The following is a 20,355-nucleotide window of genomic DNA, read 5'->3' on the forward strand; positions in this document are numbered from 1 at the left end:
TTTAGGTCCACGAGTACCCAACATTTAGCTCCCACTTATAAGTGAGAACATACAGTATTTGGTTTTCTGTTCCTGTGTTAATTCATTTAGGATAGTGGCCTCCAGCTACAGCCATGTTGCTGCAAAGGACATGATTTCATTCTTTTTATGAATGTGGAGAAATTAATAATTTGAAAGCATTCAATACTGCTTGTACATAGAAAACATTATATAAATGGAATGAACATAATACATATTAACGAATCAAAGAGGAGGTAAATATTTCATTGTAGAAAACCTTTGAATAAGTATCCTTTGTTGTCCCATAAATTAAGAATGCTAAACATACATTTAAATTTTCTGTTTTATTTATTTATTTATTTAATTTATTTTTTTGAGACGGAGTCTCACTCTTTCACCCAGGCTGGAGTGCAATGGTGCAATCTTGGCTCACTGCAAGCTCCAACTCCCGGGTTCACACCATTCTTCTGCCTCAGCCTCCCAAGTAGCTGGGACTACAGGCGCCTGCCACTACACCTGGCTTATATTTTGTATTTTTAGTAGAGATGAGGTTTCACCGTGTTAAGCCAGGTTGGTCTCAATCTCCTAACCTCATGATTCACCCACCTCGGCCTCCCAAAGTGCTGGGATTACAGGAGTGAGTCACCGTGCCTGGCCACATTTAAATTTTCTGTGTCATAAGATATACTATTTTCTATGTATTATTTCTCAATAGCTATTGGATTGGTTGATCATGCAAGGTTTAAGAAGTGGTCTAAAAACAAGTTTGAAAAATTATGTCATTTTTATGTATGTTTAGTTTTTTTGGTTTAGTAAAAAAAAATTTAAATGTTTTTAAGTGATCTTTAAATATCCAATAGTTTATCATCTCTAAATGTACTTTTGAAAAATAAATTTTACAACATGGGATATAATATAACTTGAAAGTCACGCTGTTCATTTATTCAGTTGGTCACTACAGCCGCAACTCTTGGGCAGGATTTTAATTAATGAATTATGAACATGTTGAATGTCATTTGACTTGTGATTTGATGCTTTTAATAGTTTGTGGTTTGCTAATTATTTGGAAATCTCTCACCCCTTTGTTCTAGAAGAAGCATTCTGGTTTCTGCACGGGTTCCTCTTTGCTATACGTAAACATTTGGGAAATGGAAATAGGGAAGCAGCAGCTTCTTAGAAAAACTATAGATGAATGGAACAGGAACTGCAAAATTAGCAGAATGTAAGAGGAACTGTCGATCTTGTCCATGATTGCTTTGGCTTATTTTTTCTCCTTTGCTAGGAGACCTGTTCTGATGATGTGTGTGGTCCTCACCACACTGCCCTGCCTCACCTTTTCCATAGCAGTGACTGAGGTATGGAATTTTGATTTCTTCTGCTACAAGATTATGAGATTTTATAATTTCTTGTTATTGGAATTTGATAGAGCAGCGTGCTCAACAAAGTTCTTGACATTTATGTAATCCAGTCTTCTTCCAGGTTGCAACATATGTTATTTGAAGTACTAAGATCGTTGTTACCTCTGTGATTGTGAAGCAAAGTCTAATAGCCAATTTTTAAAAATTAATTTTGTGTTTGTGTGTGAGAGACAGAAATGATATTTGAACATTTAAAAAGTGAAAAATGTGAAAGTTGATCTGTATTTGTTTCTTCTGCCAACCTGATGTTTTTCATGATTGTCCTCAATTCTAAATGAATACAAGATCTAAGGGAAGGGCCGTTTATGTTTTAATACCTTTGATAATATGTCCATTGATAATAATTTGCATGTGTTATTTATTTGAAAATAATGATGAGTTTATATTTTGACTAAATATAGCTTCAGTAGGTCTTGGATAGATACCTGCAGGGCAGGAATATCTTAGGCAGAACTTTCAGGCTGTAAGTACTTCATTATCCAAGAAGGTCAGAGAAGAATACCCCACTAATCCTCTTGATTTGCAAGGTGCTGTGAAAGATAACTTTTGTTTTCCCAAAGCATACTTAATTTACTTAAGTTACTTAATTTACCTTGTGATATTTCACTTATATGTGAAGCAAATATTCATTTAGTGTATATTACAGGCCAGGCAATGTTAGGTACAGGGCATAGGGGACTCAGGAAATATGGCAGGGTCTCTGGTAGAATTTTCTGAAATTAGAAATATAAACAGGCAATTAGAACAAGTATCACAAGTGTTGTGAGACAGAGCAGTACCAAGTAATGTATGACATTAGAAATTACATGGTTGTTAGAAGGCATCATAGGTGCTGCTAGAATACATCATAGATGCTACATTAGACAATGTATGAATGCACAGAATAATTTTGGGAGGCCACACAGATGTGCTTTGTATCCAGTGAACTGCAACAGATGAATATTTCAGTCTAGATCTGTCTTTTCCCCTCCCAAAGACCTTGTAAATCATTTGGAAGGTTCCCAAAAACTAAAAATTTAGTTTCCAACCTTTTAAGAAACATCACTGCGGTAAACTGATGGCATATCTGGAGCTCGATAGCCCTTTTTGGTTCTTTTTTATGTTGTCTCATCCATTGTTACATCTTTTCCTTTCCTTTCCTTTTTTTCTTATTTAATTTTCACCGAAGTATAACACATAAACAGAAAAGTGCACAAAAGAAAAAAGTACAGTAACAATGGAAAACCACAAAGCAACCCGTGGGTAAGCATCGCTCAGGTCAAGGTCAAGAAGGAAACCTTGGCCAGCTCCATGCCCACGCTCCTTTATTTGCATTTCGTATTTTACTTTAGTTTTGTATCAGAAACCCATTGCTTGCTCATTCTTTTTTTATGCTCCTTTCAATGACTCCCTTTCCCTCCTTTCCAGAAGTCACTTCTTTTTTTTTTTTTTTTTTTTTTTTTTTGAGGTGGAGTCTCGCTCTGTCGCCCGGACTGGAGTGCAGTGGCCGGATCTCGGCTCACTGCAAGCTCCGCCTCCCGGGTTCACGCCATTCTCCTGCCTCAGCCTCCCGAGTAGCTGGGACTACAGGCGCCCGCCGCCTCGCCCGGCTAGTTTTTGTATTTTTAGTAGAGACGGGGTTTCACCGTGTTCGCCAGGATGGTCTCGATCCCCTGACCTTGTGATCCGCCCGCCTCAGCCTCCCAAAGTGCTGGGATTACAGGCTTGAGCAGAAGTCACTTCTAACTTGACTTCTGACTAGTTTGCCTGTTTTTGAAATTTTTCCAAGGAGAAATCAAATGATGTCTGGCTTCTTTTATTTCAAATATGGTTGTAAGGGTCATTTGTTTCTGTGAATACCTGAAGCTCATTCGTTTTCAGCTGTAGAATATTTCATTTTATGAAAAGGTCATAATTTACTTCTGTGTTCTACTCTTGGTCGCCATCTTGGTTGTTTCCAGTTTTGGCAATTACAAATAATGCGGATGTGAACATCTGTGAATATGTCTTTTGGTGTGCACATGCAAGCATTTTTGTTGGTTACATATGCAGGCGCAGAACTGATGAATCATGAGATACTGAAATGTTACATTGTGAGAGATAAGGTCAAACAGCTTTCCACACAGATTGTACTGATTTCTATAGCATCTCTATAGAACCCACCAGCAGAGAAGGAGCATTCACCAACACTTGCATTGTGTTTTATTTTTTTGGAGACAGAGTCTTGCTCTGTTGCCCAGGCTGGAGTGTGGTGGCGCATGTGATCTTGGCTCACTGCAACCTCCGCCTCCGAGATCCAGGTGATTCTCCTGCCTCAGCCTCCTCAGCAGCTGGGATTACAGATGCCCACAACCACGCCTGGCTAATTTTTGTATTTTTAGTACAGATGGGATTTCACCATATTGGCCAGGCTGGTCTCGAACTCCTGACCCCAGGTGATCCATCTGCCTCGGCCTCCCAAAATGCTGAGATTACAGGTGTGAGCCACCACTCCCGGCATCATCGTGTCTTTTTATTTCAGCTCTTCTGGTGGGTACGATCCTGAATCTCATTGTACTTTTAAATTACATTTCTCCAGTAATTACTGCGGTTGAGCATCTTTTCGTTTATTGTGTTGCTTATCTTTTAAAAATCTCTTTGGAAGACTCATTTTCATATTCAGATTACACAAGCCCTTTTTGATTATATGTATTGCAAATATCTTTCCTCTCTGTAACTTATGTTCACACTTTTATATCTTTTTCATGAAAAGAAGTTCTTAACTTAAAAATAGTGCGGTTTATCTATTTCTTTCCTTTATGGATAGCGCTTGGGTCACTTGCAGAAGATTTTGTCATTGTGAATCTGAACTTCAAAGTCTTAAAATCTTTCCCTAATTATATATATATATATATATATATATATATATATAATTTATTTCTTTTATTTTATTTTTTTTGAGATGGAGTGTTGCCCTATTACCCAGGTTGGAGTGCAGTGGTGTAATCTCTATTCACTGCAACCTCCAACTCCTGGGTTCAAGTGATTCTCCCCTCTCAGCCTCCCAAGTAGCTGGAATTACAGGTGTGTGCTACCACACCCAGCTAATTTTTGTGTTTTTCATAGAGATAGGGTTTCACCATGTTGGCCAGGCTGGTCTCGAACTCCTGACCTCAAGTGATTCACCCGCCTTGGACTCCCAAAGTGCTGGGATTACTGGCGTGAGTCACTGTGCCCAGCCTTCTAATTATATTTTGAAGGCTGTATTGTTTCTTCATTCTTTTTTAGATTCACAGTACGTCTGGAATTGATTTTTGTATATGTTGTGCAGCAGTGAGTTAATTTGTTTCACCATATAACATTCACTGAACCAAGCACCATTTACTAAAAAGTCCATCCTGCCCACTTTTCTCTGCTGTGCCACCTTTGTTATAAATCAAGTGCAGATACACATAATTCCTATGCCAACACTACACTGTCTTAGTTCTTGCAGCTTTATACTAGTTCTTTATATCCAGAAGAGTAAATCTTCCTAGCTGGTTCTTTTTCTTCTAGAATTTCCTGCCTTTTTAATTTCCATATAAAGTTTAGTATCAGCCTGTCTTTTTCGACAAAAAGTTGGAATATTGATTGAAGTGGCATTGAATAGTATCATTTTTTTAAAAAAAACTCATATATTTGAACTCTTTTGTCTTTGGTATTTAGAAATAATTTATCCATTTGGGGGAGATTTTCTCTATGTCAAATAGAGACTATCAAATAGTCTATGCATAATGACATTTTGTTTTTCTTCTTTCCAGTATTTACACTGTTAATTTTTTTCTTTCTTTCTTTCTTTCTTTTTTTTTTTCTTGAGATGGAGTCTCACTCTGTTACCCAGGCTAGAGTGCAATGGTGCGATCTCCGCTCACTGCAACCTCCGCCTCCTGGGTTCAAGTGATTCTCCTGCCTCAGTGTCCTGAGTAGCTGGGACTACTGGCATGTGCTACCATGCCTGGCTAATTTTTTTTGTATTTTTAGTAGAGACGGGGTTTCACCAAGTTGGCCAGGCTGTTCTCGAACTCCTGACCTCAGATAATCCACCCGCCTCGTCTCCCAAAAGTGTCGGGATTACAGGTGTGAGCCACAGCACCCAGCCTACACTGTTTATTTCTTTCTCTGGCCCATTACCCTGGCTAAGACCTCCAGGACAATGTTGAGCAGAAATGGTCATGGTGGCATCTTTGTCTTATTCCTGATTTCAGAGGGAAAACTTTCAATATTTCATCATTAATACAATGCTTTCCATAGTTTTTTGTTATTGTGGTTTGTTTTTCTTTCTGTTTTTTGGTGGAGCAGGGTCTTGCTCTGTCACCCAAGCTAGAGTGCAGTGCCACAATCACAGCTCACTGCAGCCTCAACCTCCTGGGCTCAAGTGATCCTCCCACCTTAGCCTCTCCAGTAGCTCAAACCAAAGGTGTGTGCCACCACACCCAGCTAATTTTTAAATTTTTCATAGACATGGGCCTTGTTGCTCAAGTTGGTCTCGAGCTCCTGGGCTCAAGGAATCCTCCCACCTTGGCCTCCCAAAGTGCTGGGATTATAGGTGTGAGCCACCACACCTGCTCTTGCCATAGCTTTTTGTAAACACTTTAAGCAGGCGAAGGAAGTGTCCCAAAGTCTAGCCGGAATTATCTGAGTTCTGTCTTCTTGGAAGATTCTAAATGTTAATATTTGTTCCCTTAGCTCTTTGCGACTGGATTCTTAGAAACTCTGTTCATCGGTAGAGTTGGAAGGAGTTACCCCTTCAATATTACAAGGAGCTCACTACTATATTTTTACATGTATTTACCAAGGTCTGTCTTTAACTGAAAATAGGCTTCCATTGATATGAGTCTTTATGATTGCTTTAGAAATGGTTCAATACCTTGTGGAGTTTAAAACCTGACAAGTTAAAAACCAACCTTCTAGTTTTTTAGTAAATAATTATAATTAATTTAGTGCTGCATTCAGACTATTGAAAGCATTTTGAGCAAAGAAAGCACAATAATTTAATGCTTCTGAATGGTTTTCTCTAAACAGGTTCAAAAGAACATTAATGGGTCCGCTGATGTCTTACCTGATATGTTACCTGACCTACCCGTGTCTCTGGTTCTGTTATCCCTGATCGTGGTTGATATTATTGAAAAACTCAGGATATATCCTCTTAGAGGGAGTCAAAAGAGTAAGTGATCTTTTAAATATGAATATTTTTTAAAGTTTGATATGTCTTTCACCTTTCTGCCACTCTGTTATGTGACAACATGTTTAAGGATACCTTTTCTTAGGGCTAACATTACTGATAGAAGACTGTAAATGAAGATATCTAAACATAATTATTTTTAAACCTACCTTGATAGCTAGATAGCTGCTTTTGTTTCCTATCTGCATTTTGATAGTACTGATAAATTAAAAATTTTCAAATAGTTAATACCAAAAACCTTAATGTTTATTCCAGCAAGAAATTATCCAAGTAAATTATTTAGATACATATTTTTCTAGGAAGTCTCTTAAACCATATGTTCAAAAGAATTAATAAAAAGCTTAGTTTGGAGACTTTTACTACAGGAATTAATATGACTATGGTAGTTGTGTCCTAGATAATTATGTGTGTTTTGTTTTTTTTATTATACTTCAAGTTCTAGGGTACATGTGCACAACGTGCAGGTTTGTTACATATGTATATATGTACCATGTTGGTGTGCTGCACCCATTAACTCGTCATTTACATTAGGAATATCTCCTAATGCTGTCCCTCCCCCCTCCCCAATTATGTGTTTTTAATTGTAAATTATAAAAATACCAAAGATCGCACTAACAAAACCAAGCTATGGTTGGGTGTGGTGGCTCATGCCTGTAATCCCAGCACTTTGGGAGGCCAAGATGGGAAGATGGCATGAGCTCAGGAGTTTGAGACTAGCCTGAGCAACATAGCAAGATGCCATTCCTATAAAAAAAATAAAATTTAAAGAAAACCCAACAAGATATGCCACATCTACTCCAAAGTAATGAGTTGAAACTAAATACAGATTGGCCCTTACAAAAAGGTATTTTGTTAACGGAATATTTTATTTATTTAGTCATAAATTACTCCAACTTTCATTAAATTTCATGTGGTAATATCTGTGTTTAATTGGCAATATTTGTATGCTAGTTACCCTGTGGCTAAAATTTTGTCATGTTGTACATTTGAAATGGGTAAGGTTTGTCAGTTGTTTTCTGATGGGGTGAATGGAGTCAACTGAGTGAGGCTCAGGAGACAGCTTCAGAGTGACGGGGTCACCACTGGAGCCCGTCAGTCATTTATCGGTCAGATACCAGTACCTTCCAGTCACTTGCTGCTCAGGTGGAAAGCAAAACTGAGGTGAAGGCCACTAGGAAATTGCAGAATCTGAGCCTGTCACTTTCTACTTCATCCTTGGGAGGGAGATGATGGTCTGTTATGTCTAACATAACACAGGTGACATGTAGGTTGATAAGATGGCAGTTGGGGCCATCTGTTGAGCGGAAAGCCCACCCAAGTCACATCTGCCCTCCAGAGTCAGGATTATTTGTCTTAAACTCAGGAGAGTTGGGAATCTCCAAATCCTTTGCTACATCTCTAGATTCCTTAAAAATTCAAATCTATTTTTAAATTTTTTTTTTTTTTTTTTTAATTTGAGCTGGAGTCTCGCTGTGTTGCCTAGGCTGATCTAGAGTTCTTGAGCTCAGGAGATCCTCCTGCATCAGCCTCCTGAGTAGCTGGGATTCTAGGTGTGCACACCTGCAACCAGCTTTAAATTGGATGGTTTCTGATGACTCTGTATTTTCTATATTAATATAACTTTCCTGTGCAAGTTTAAAGGTCTTTTTAAAAAAGAAAGACACATGTATCTTTTCGGGAATAAGTTAATGACATTTTATTTTTGTTAGTGATGAATTTTTTATTTTTATTTTTATTTTTTTTTGAGATGGAGTCTTGCTCTGGAATGCAGTGGCATGACCTCTGCTCACTGCAACCTCTGCCTCCTGGATTTAAGCAATTCTCCTGCCTCAGCCTCCCGAGTAGCTGGGATTGCAGGCATGCACCACCATGTGTGGCTAATTTTTGTATTTTTAGTGAAGGCAGGTTTCATCATGTTGGCCAGGCTGGTCTCGAACTCCTGATCTCAGGTGATCCACCCACCTTGGCCTCCCAAAGTGCTGGGATTACAGGTGTGAACCACCATGGCCAACCATTAGTTGGATTTTTAAAGGGGAATTTTCCTTGTATCCATAACTTCAACAATGACACTGAGACCTGAAATAAGTCAAAAAAGAAGTAGATCTGGGGGAGAAGACTCTAGAACATTTTGTACAACTGCTTCTCACTTGAAGAGCCTTCTTCTTGAGCTGTTCTCCATCCAAATTTAGGAAGATTAGTGTCTGATTTGATAGTTCAGCCATTTAATAAATTCACACTTAAAAAAACTAGCAGTCACTTGAAATGCCTTCGTAAATATGAACGATACATACTTTTAATTTTTATGCAAACCTCGAACCCAAATAGTCTCCTACACTGATTTTAACATGAGATTAATGATATAAATTATGTAATTTTTGAATCCATGAGGTTTTATCATTTATTCCTTGGAACATGAATTAATATATAAATACATTAATGTGTAAATCTTAAATACATAATTCTGAACCTAAGCAAATATACCATAAATATGGTTTCACTACAGGTGGTACTTGCAAATTAAAAAAATTGACTAGAGGTGGGGGATGAACAAGATCTAGAATAATTTGACTGCCTTCAGGAATGTGGGAAAAGTGAATATGTTCTTTGCTCTTTCCAGATAGTCTGAAATGCATCCATGTCTGTTAGCTAGTAGCAGTCTGGACTTTACGTTAGATGAAACTAACATCATCTACAATGCATGGATTTATGGACACTCTTACAGCATCCTAACCATCTTCATTCCAAGCTACAAAACTTTTATCTTTGTGTAGCTTTTCCTTTTCAAAAATTTTAAATAAAAGTTATTCTGCAGATGAAATATGCTTATGCTTAAAACAGTATTCACTGGACCAAGGGATCCTTTTTACTAACCCCCTATTACCAGTGGACATTTCTCAGTATTAAGTAATTATCATGCAGCAGCTTCTAACTGCATCGTTTCATGGAGGTTGCGTCGCGTATGGGAGCATTTTTCTGACGTGTGGATCTCTGCAGCACCGCAATCTCACAGATGTATGTGGTACCTAGGAATGCCAATCCCCAGTCACGTGCACAAATAATAAGAATACAAAGAATAGCCTGTGGAAGAAGAGGACTTCCATCTCCCCTTCTTCACTGTCTTCTTCCTGGTCCCATTTAATTAATTAATTAATTAATTAATTAATTTTTTGAGACGGAGTCTCGCTTTGGTGCCCAGGCTAGAGTGCAGTGGTACAATCTCAGCTCACTGCAGCCTTTGCATCCTGGGCTCAAGTGATCCTCCTGCCTCAGCCTCCCAAGTAGTTGGGAATACAGGAGGGCACCACCATGCCTGGCTAATTTTTGTATTTTTAGTAGAGATGGGTTTTCACCCTGTTGGCCAGGCTGGTCTCTAACTCCTGACCTCAAGTGATCTGCTTGCCACAGCTTCCCAAAGCACTAGGTTGACAGGCGTGAGCCACTGTGCCCACCTGCTGCTCCCATTTTACACCAGACACACGGCGGGTCTCCTGTGCCCTTATTTGTTGGTCTAGACCGCTGGCGACACTGCTGCATCTGCTTTACACTCAGTTTCTTACTCTCATGTGCAAACCCCTCGGCGTCTGCTATTTTCTACCACTCCTGGTTGGCTCTGCTCTAAATGCTGTTGGTGCTGCTGTTGCTTGTGTCTGGGATATTGGTGGATATGCTGCTGGTGCTTTAGATTGACTTCCTTTCTTCTGCTAGTGGGAATATTGGCTTCCTGCCACTGAGTTCTAGTTTTCTAAGGAGGTCTCAAACAGAGCACTAGAATAACTGTTTTTGCTTGGAAACAACAACGGTTTAGCCCTTAGAGTGTATATGTGCCAACAGATTGGCTGGGCTTCAGTGATTTCAGATAACGGCCATTCTACTCTCCTGCAAACCACCACTTCCCCTTGCACTTATAGACCTTGTGGCTGAATATGGCAGAGCCAGACTCCTTCTTTGAGGCAGCTTTTCTTCATGGGGGTCTCATAGGTCCTCAAATCAGGCTTAGCTATATTGTCTGAACCTCATTCCTGGCCACCATTAGAGTCCTCTACCTATTACCACCTAGATTCCTTAACCCCCGTCAAAACCAGTGGGTGCAAACAGACCCATGAAAGTGTCCATGATTACAGAGGGAGTTTTCAGTCCTACCTTCGAGACTTATTTGAATAGGACTTGCAGCCCAGGCCAGACACCTTGTTACAAAGTGGTACAATAGATTATAATAGCTAAAGTACTGTGGTGCCACAAATGAAGGAAAACTTCATTTTATCTAAGGTGTTGAAGGTAAGAAAAGACTAAAGGGAAGATCTTGGATTTGCAGGAGCTTATAGGTAGACATGGTAAAGAAAGTTTTCTACATAGGAGAAAGGTTGGACCTCCAAGAACTAAGGTGTGTATGTAGCAAATGGCCATGTTTGGGAAGTGAAAATGAAGCAGTGTTGTTGTCTGGGGTAAATACCCAAAGTTCATCATCTCGCACCAAGAAGATTAAGGACGTGGACGCACACAAGGAGTGAGTTTAGGAGCGGAGGTTTAATAGACAAAAGAAAGGAGAGCAGCTCTCTCTCTTTCGAGACAGAGGGGCTCCTCAATGGGAATTCCGGCCCGTGACAGAGTGCACTGGATTTTATAGACAGGCTTTAGAGGTGGTGTCTGATTTACATAGGGCTCACAGATTGGTTGGACTGGGCGTGATGTTTACGTAGTGCCCAGAAAAGGCTGGTCACCCCACCCCAATCTTATTATGCAAATAGGCTTTCCAGTTGGCTGGTGCCATGTTGCCTGCGCCTCACTGTACACACAGCTGGCAAAGAGAAGGAAGATGGAGCCACCATTTTGACCATGCCTAGTCCCAGGTGGCCTTTTCCTATTGGCACAGCAGCCAGCAGTCACCCGTGCAAGCTTCCAGCTTGCTTGTCTGTGTCTGCAGCTCGATTTTACAGGCTGCTCTTTGTTAGAAAAGAAAATGATTTGGGGGTGCTTTTCATTAAAAGGAAAACCTTACCAAGGACTCCCGTACCCTCATATCTGCCTAAATAACTTCTTCTTAACTCCTATATCGAAATTAAGCTTGGTTGGATTTCACACCTTGAATCCACAAATCTGGTGCTGGGAGGCAAGTTGCCTTCTTAATACCGACTACTGTTCATTAACTTGTCATTTCAGAAACCTATAATATCACTTCAAGAGTAACTGTGAAAATTTGCATGCAGCCGGGCACAGTGGCTCACGCCTGTAATCCCAGCACTTTGGGAGGCCGAGGTGGGGGGATCATCTGAGGTCAGGAGTTTGAGACCAGCCTGGCCAACATGGTGAAACCCCATTTCTACTAAAAATACAAAAAATTAGCCAGCCGTGGTGGCAGGCGCCTGTAATCCCAGCTACTGGGGAAGCTGAGGCAGAAGAATCGCTTGAACCCAGGAGGCGGAGGTTGCAGTGAGCTGAGATGGCACCACTGCACTCCAGCCTGGGTGACAGAACATGACTCTGTCTCAAAAGAAAAAAAAAAAGGAAAGAAAATTTGCATGCATGTATGCATGCATGTGTGTGTGTGTGTGTGTGTGTGTATGTATTGTATGTGTGTGTTTGGGAGAAGGGAGAGCTTCATCATGATCAACAATGTTTTTGTGTGTTTAAGTGTTGATGTTTTATGTGAGATTTCATTTGGGGGAAAAAAAAAGGTTCCTCTGCCAAATGTTTAAAAATCATTAATCTAGGGCTTCATTTAGCATTGTAACCATACCTGTTTCTAGGACGCTACCATTTCTATGGAGAGATAGATAGGTTGCCAACTCTCTCTCCAGGCCCAGCTCCCTGGCAGTCATGACTGCACCACCTAGAGGCAAAGTGAGCCCCCATCTAGGGTCTCGTGACTGCTGCTGCTGCTCTGGGCAATTTCAGCTTTGAAGGCAGAGTGACCCATCTTGGTAGGTTACACACTGGCTTGAGGCTCAACACCTTTGAAAAACAGATAACGCTTTTAACATGCCATATTGAATTTTTTCTTTCTAATGTTTCATTTTTCCAAAAGAACACATACTCATTTTAAAAAGTTATAAAATAGAGATAAACGAAAAGGAAAAGGTAAACGAACCATAACCCTACAAGCTAGAAATTTATAACTGGATAGCATCTTGATGTACATTCATCTATTAAGAAAACCTATTCTGCAACTCTTTTTTTTTTTCTTCTTAATGTATGGTGGGCATCATTCTTATAATTACATCTTCTTTTTGTTTTATTTTGTTTTGTTTTTGTTTTAGAGACAGTCTCGCTCTGTTGCTCAGGTTGGAGTGCAGTGGCATGATCTCTGCTTACTGCAGCCTGTGGTCCTGGGCTTAAGCGATTCTCATGCCTCAGCCTCCCAGGTAGCTGGGACGACACCCGTGCACCACCATGTCCCTCTAATTTTTGTATTTTTAGTAGAGATGGGGTTTCACCATGTTGGCCAGGCTGGTCTTGAACTCCTGACCTCAAATAATTCACCCACCTCGCCTCCCAAACTGCTGAGATTACAGGTGTGAGCCACTGTGCCCAGCCTCATTATTACGTCTTCTATTGTGTAGAAGGTGTTATTGGTGGAATTATATTCCATTATGTTAATGATCCATGATAATATAGCTAGCAGATCCCCAGTTGTTGAACAACTAGATTTGTTCCAGTTTTTAGCTATGATAAACCCTGCTATTATAAGTCTTGTTCAGAAGTAAAAGGGTTGAGAAGGACAAGGATATGGTTAGAATGCGTAAGGCGATGTGCTTTTCAGTTGGGCAGGGCAGACAAGTCATGGTTAAAGCGCGTGTCCATGTGCAGTGCAGGTGGGCTGTGTTTAAAGCACCCTGTGCTACGTGTAGGAGTCAGAAACCTCTCAGTGAGGTGACTGGCAAAACAGAAGCTGGGTATGGAGAGAGTTAACTGCCTCTGGATGGGAGCCGAATGATATCAGGATGATGACTGCAGAATGTCCTCAGAAGACCTGGAGCATCTGCTCATGCCCAGACTCCTCAGCAAGAACACTGCCAGAAGAAAGTGACTACTAGGGACTGGCTACACATGCTGGGAATGTAGAGGGGCCCATAAAGGGATCGTATGTACCGTGTGGTGTGGCAAGAGGGGTTTGGCCGCATTAGGAAGAGCTGCATGTTCAGAGATGGCTGGCTAGAGGTGAGGTCAACAGGCTATTTGAGTGGAAAACCTCAGTGCCCTGTAAAGGAGGCGGTTTCCACTATCACATCAGCGAGAGGTGCTGGGTATGATGTTGGCAGGGTAAGGCTTTCAAATAAAGCTGCTCCCAATGGCCCTCATCCAATGCCTTCTGCGTGGTCTTTTAATACCAGAAACTTGAATCAGTGCCTGCAAGCACCTCAGCAGTATAGATGATTATTTATTTCCTTAGGTCAAATGTTTAGATGCAGAACTTCTGGCTCAAAGTCCATGCAAGGTTTTAAGGTTTGTGATATGTGTAGTTAAACTGTTCCCTCTAAAGAACTTACCCTCTAAATAGCAATGTAAGGAAATACCTGTTTCTCCTTAACCTTACAACCTTGCAACAGTGGAAATTTATTCCATTTCTTCTCTTCCAAAATAGTATCATAGGCATAGGCAAAATAGTACCTTACCACCTTTATAATTTGCTTTTTAAAGTAGTAGTTGTGTTTGCCATCTTCTCATAGGTTTATTGGCTATTTGTAGTTTTTTAAAAAATCCTATGTTTAGATCCTTGATCTGTTTTTCTGTTGGTATGGCCATTTTTCTTTTCTTTTCTTCTTCTTCTTCTTCTACTTCCTTTTTTTCTTCTACTGAATCATGAGTTCTATAAATAGTGAGGATGTTAAGTTTTCCTATCGTAGGTGTACTGTATATTTCAGGGTTCTCATTTGCCTTTTAATTTTACTATGGTGTTTCTCATCGAGGGAATTTAACATTTTGATGTCATCCAAGCTATTAGTATTTCTGTATGGTGTGGTTATGCTTAAAAAGTCTTTTTTGCACTACAAGTAAAAATTATTTACCAATTATTTTCCCAAAGCAGTTAACATTTAAATGTTTAATGAAGAAAAATTGAATTATCTATAGGGTACAAATTGGTTAATTTATAAATAACCAATACATTAGACAAGATAGCCAACATGTTTATTTACCTAAGCTGGCAAAGTTTTTAGACTTCTGTTTCTATTGTATTTCTTCCGGTATTTCCAACACATAAAAAAACACTTAATAGAGTTCTTGAAAAATATCAGTGCCAAGCACAGCTGCCCCAGATGAACTGGATCAGAATCTCTGGGGATGGGATTAGGCATATTTGGATTTTAAAAAAGGAAACCTCATTGAGAGACCCTGATTTATATCTCTGATTAAGAGCAGTGCTTCTTACCCTTGGCTGTACATTAAAATCAACTAAGGAAATTTGAAAGTTTGGATGTCTAGGATGCACCCGGTTAATGAAATCATAATTTTCTGGAGTGAGGCCCAGGCACTACTAATTTTTAAAATTAGCAATTCCCAAATGATTGACAATTGGGAAAATAATAGGAGTGGATAGGGAGAAAGCAAGCAAGGGGAATTTATGCCAGATAATGCCCCAATTTCTTCATGAAATAGGAAGCAAATTTTCTGCTGAGAACAATGGAGATGGATGGAAGGGAGAGGACCCACAAGAAAGGGGGACGCTCTGGGGTAACTGCTGTGGGGAATGAAGATGAAGTGGGCTAGAGACAGGGAGACAGATGGATGAGTGATGTTGAGTGTGTAGCACAAACTGGAACCAGGAATTTGTTCTGCGGCTGATCCAGATTATATGTTTTTTCTCACTGAGTTTCAGAAATTTGGGCCTGGCAGGTTGAAAAGATAGAAGCGTTAGGACTGACCCAGGTTTGGGAGTTTGCAGAGCAGGAAGGAAGAAGGAAAAGGAACCGTTTCTCTCTGAGTTATTTCTTCTTGGTATTGACTTACCAAAATATAATTTCTGAAAATGAATGCCAACGATAATTTTTATTGAACGTCTAAGCTATTGCCGTTGAATCGGGGGCCACTGGTTATCACAAATACAGGGATTCTTAGCCATGGATTTGCACCAGAGATCATCAAAGTGTCTTTGCAATCCATATGCATGAGCTCTTCCTACCGTTCAACAGGCTGGAAGACAGAACCTGGCATCTGTAATTTTTTAAAGTTCTGCCATCGATTCTCATGCCAACTCTGAGAACCCCTTACTATAGGAAGTACTAGGAGCTGTCATAAATATCAAGTTAAAAGCAGAGAGGTCAATCCAAGCACAGGTCAATCCAAATTCTTAAGGGAACTGGCTTTCCAAATTTTCTTGAAATGTGACTCATGGCATTTTAACCAAATAGTATGTAAGAGATGTCATAGAGGTTAAAAGGAAAAAACAAACAAACAAAAAAAGCAAGCAAACAAACCAAAAAAAAAAAAAAAAAAAAAAACAAAGGATGCAGCTTTTTTTTCTGCATAAAATGAATATGAATGGCATTTTGAGTTCCTCTTTGTTTCTTTTTAAGAAATAGCTTATTATACAAGATGAGCCCCGGGTGTGAGCTGGATTTCCATAATGTGTTATTTTGCAATGTGCTCAGGGGTGAGTATGAGGAACACTGTGTCCGGGGCCAAACTGGGGAGGGTATTTCCTTTCCTACCCTCCGTTTGCTATTTAGAAGAAGGAAGTTTCAGGAAAGTATGTTAGTTCTAGGATTTTTTTTCCTCTTCTCAAGAAATAAGTGGCCATCTACTAGACTGGGGTAAGAGAAGGGTAGAATTTCTGATTTATATCTTTTCATGAAGTGCCAGCTGTCTGGATTACACTCATGAGATTGGGCCAAAAGCTATATTGGAGCGAGTTGGGTGCCAACAGACGTAGCATGTCAGGTGCTATCAAAATTTTCAGGGCCGGGCGCGGTGGCTCAAGCCTGTAATCCCAGCACTTTGGGAGGCCGAGACGGGCGGATCACAAGGTCAGGAGATCGAGACCATCCTGGCAAACACGGTGAAACCCCGTCTCTACTAAAAAAATACAAAAAACTAGCCGGGCGAGGTGGCGGGCGCCTGTAGTCCCAGCTACTCGGGAGGCTGAGGCAGGAGAATGGCGTAAACCCGGGAGGCGGAGCTTGCAGTGAGCTGAGATCCGGCCACTGCACTCCAGCCTGGGCGACAGAGCGAGACTCCGTCTCAAAAAAAAAAAAAACAAAAAACAAAAATTTCAGTGAAGGCTCCCTTTGATTCTGACAGCTTTATATGATGTTAACAATTTGGCATTAAATTTTTTTTTTCTTTCTAAGTGGTCAAAATAATTTTGAATGATTTTAGTATATTAAATGAGACACTTGTAAGTCACAGAATACTTTGGAAACAAACATTTCAGGGAGACTGATAGGAATAAGGGAATAAAAGAATTCAGCATGGGTTACTTTATCATACCAAGCCTTGTGTTCCATATTACTATGGACCAAGAAAAGCTTATGGCCCCAGTTTGAAATTAAAGGCCTAGGTCACTGATTTTCAATATTTACATTTTCATATCTTAGGTCAAAGAGAGCTGATCACCTGCATAATGTGTGGATGTTCTTTTTCTCTTCTGTGTTTTGAGAGAATGTCTCATTCTGTTGTCCATGCTGGAGGGCAGTGCCATGATCACAGTGCACTGCAGCCTCAGCCTCCTGGGCTCAAGGGATCCTCCTGCTTCGGCCTCGTAAAGTGCTGAGATGACAAGATGACGTCACTGGCTTAGCTGATGTTCTTGATCATTTGTTGTTGACATCGTATGTATACTAATAGTAAGATCCTATCTAGAAGAACACCACTTTTCTCATGCTCTGCTTCCACTTGCTATTTTGGGACCCTAAATCCTTCTGTTTCTGGATGTGTGTGCATAGGTGGGTAGGTGGGTAGTTGGGGGAGCTGGAGGTTCTCAGGGACTTCTTCTTATGAGATCACAAACACAATCTTCTTGAAATCACACATCTGCCCTGATAGGGTTTGGCTGTGTCGCCACCCAAATCTCAACTTGAATTGTGTCGCCCAGAATTCTCACGTGTTGTGGGAGGTTCCCAGGGGAGGTAATTGAATCATGGGGGGTCAGTCTTTCCCACGCTATTCTTATGATAGTGAATAAGCCTCATGAGATCGGATGGGTTTATCAGGGGTTTCCGCTTTTGCATCTTCTCCATTCTCTCTTGCTGCCGCCATGGAAGAAGTGCCTTTCACCCTCCGCCATGATCGTGAGACCTCCCTGGCCACGTGGAACTGTAAATCCAATTAAACCTCCTTTCCTTCCCAGTCTTGGGTATGTCTTTATCAGCAGCATGAAAACGGATTAAAACATGCCCTTTCTTCCTCCTGCCTGGTGACCCCTGATGCTACTGGTGCCTGGATGGTCTCTGGCATGCTTTGAAGCACTGCTGCTGCTGTTGGTGCTGTCTGCCCAAGCACTGCGGACTGTGCCATGCCAGACTGCACTGGCACCCTCTGTGGGGCCTGATATCGCATTACATCCTCTCTTACTGTTGTGCTGCCAGGTGCTTCTGATGTCTTCCAGGGTGCGTTAGTGGAATCAATCCTCATGGCCTTGCTTACGGGGCTCCCTCCAGGACTGGGCCAAAAGGGCATCTGAGTGGTAGACTCTGTGCAGAGCTCCACATTTTACCCATTGACTCTGTGGGAACCAGTCAATGGTTGGGCCGAGTTTTCATGCTTTGACTTCTTTGCCTTAGTGCAGGTTTTTCCCCCAGGATGCTCATTGCTCCCTCATGCTAATAGATTCCAGAAAAGAGGTTCCTCCCACCTTTTATTCAGCAAATCTTTATGGTGGATCTGTGCCATACCAATACCAGGCACTCCACCGGTGCTGGGGGTACAAAGCTGAGCAGAAACAGGCAGACGCTGCCTTTTGGGAATCTCCTGGTCTAGACGCTCCAGGGCTCTTAAACTACACTAGTAAATATGCATAAACTGGGCTGACGGAGGTTCTTCAGAATGCAATGACTCAGGTTTAATCCATTAGGCATCAGTTTCTGTCATCCATCTCCTGCTGGGATTGCTAGCTCCTGTCTGTATCCAAGCACTTAAAACTCCTGAGTATTTGGAGTAAAGGAGGAAATATGGGTAGAGGCATTTCAGACCATTTCAAAGTGTAGGATTCTTTCTCTTTGGCAATGAGATAACTATATGCATCTTGACATTTTACCTTACTGTATATATTTTCTTTACAAATATTCAATAGTATATTATTTTTCTATATATTATAAAATAAATAAATGTTTCAGGGACATTGATAAGAATAACAGAACATGAAGGATTCAGCATGCATTTATTTATATATTATATATTTTGAGTAAAATATATCTAGAAATATATATCATAAGTCACATAAATAATATAATTACTTTTGTATAAAATATATTATAAATTAAATAACATTTTCTAGTCTAACCATGTATCTCTTGGGGAGGAGGACCACAATATGATTGAAAAACTGAAGATTAGGAATTTTAAATGGGAACATTTTTTCAATATTTAAAAATGGATAATATTAAGATTTTAGCAATACTTGTCCAGTGTTAGATAAGTCTGTAAAGCAGCAGTAGAGGGAAAAATGATCTCTAAACCATCCAGTGGGCTGGGCATGGTGGCTCACACCTGTAATCCCAGCACTTTGGGAGGTCAAGGTGGGAGAGCCGCTTGAGTCCAGGAGTTCAAGACCAGTCTGAGTAACATAGCAAGACCCCATCTCTACAAAAAAAAAAAAAAAAGAAGTTAAAAAAATTTAAACCATCCAGCTTTCTAGTTGTGTCCTCTGACAAAATAATTCTCTTAACATTTACATTGTATAAGATACAGAAATGATACATTTATTTATTGTCAGATTTATGGAATGAGTGGCAAGGAACTGAAATGGGATCTTAGGGTTTTTGAATTTACTGGACAACAATCTCATGGTTTCTGTAAAGAAAGTTGCCACAACTATTTCACAGCTGAGAATGTGTGCCCACAGGCTTTTCCAGAACTGATGATGGTTGAATATTCATCTTGAATTCATTATTATTATTTGGTGAAAACTTGTACACAGTTTTGAGCATAGGCAGTAATATACTGGTCAGTGTTTAATCAATTACCTTTGTGGAGTAGGGTTGAGGAGTGGGGAAGTCCTGATTTGTAGCATTTGCCAACATCTGTGGTGTAAATTCTCCCACTATGACCAATTTCAAGCTACTGGTGATATCACTGAACACTGATCATGGAAACAGGAAGAGATACATACAAGAGGCTCTTCTTAGTTGGTGTAAGCTGCCTTCACTTGTGTGGGTTATATCTGTAGGGTAGCATTTTCCTTTGTGATGTGAACAGGCAAATATGAGAATTAAACTCATGATCTTGTTTAGTCTCTGTAGTGTGACAGTGTTTCTCAAACTTGTGACCTCCCCTGATACACCAGATAATGAGTTATAGTGGAACTATAGCCAAAGTTAAATTACAGTCACTCTTACTATTTACTGCATTCTAATATATTCTATTCTGTCCCAATTAATTTAAAACAATAAATTATTTCACTATTGCTACTTTTTATTTATTTAACACATAAATAATCATTCTATATGCTAAACACTATTTTTAAGTGCTTTACAGATACTGACGTATTCCTTCACTAGAACCGACCTGTGAGGTAGATGTCCCATTTCATCATTTATTGCTTGGCAGTATTACTTGTCTTCCCTACCTCGGTGAGAGTATGTCAAAATAACAGTGTTTAGCTGGGTA

The 20,355-nt window shown here is 40.2% G+C and overlaps 1 protein-coding gene across 1 annotated transcript in view; it reads left to right on the top strand.

Annotated features, from left to right (window-relative positions):
- Positions 1 to 20,355, top strand: part of TMEM236 (transmembrane protein 236) — a 46,387-nt gene that overhangs the window by 19,324 nt on the left and 6,708 nt on the right. The window contains exons 2-3 of the mRNA XM_033208429.1: positions 1,283 to 1,355; positions 6,438 to 6,579. Of these exons, the coding sequence (XP_033064320.1) occupies positions 1,283 to 1,355; positions 6,438 to 6,579 (215 nt within the window). The remainder of the gene's footprint in view (positions 1 to 1,282; positions 1,356 to 6,437; positions 6,580 to 20,355) is intronic.

Source organism: Trachypithecus francoisi, unplaced genomic scaffold (genome assembly GCF_009764315.1).
Source record: "Trachypithecus francoisi isolate TF-2019V2 unplaced genomic scaffold, Tfra_2.0 Lachesis_group9, whole genome shotgun sequence".
In the NCBI taxonomy this organism is placed as follows: Eukaryota; Metazoa; Chordata; class Mammalia; order Primates; family Cercopithecidae; genus Trachypithecus; species Trachypithecus francoisi.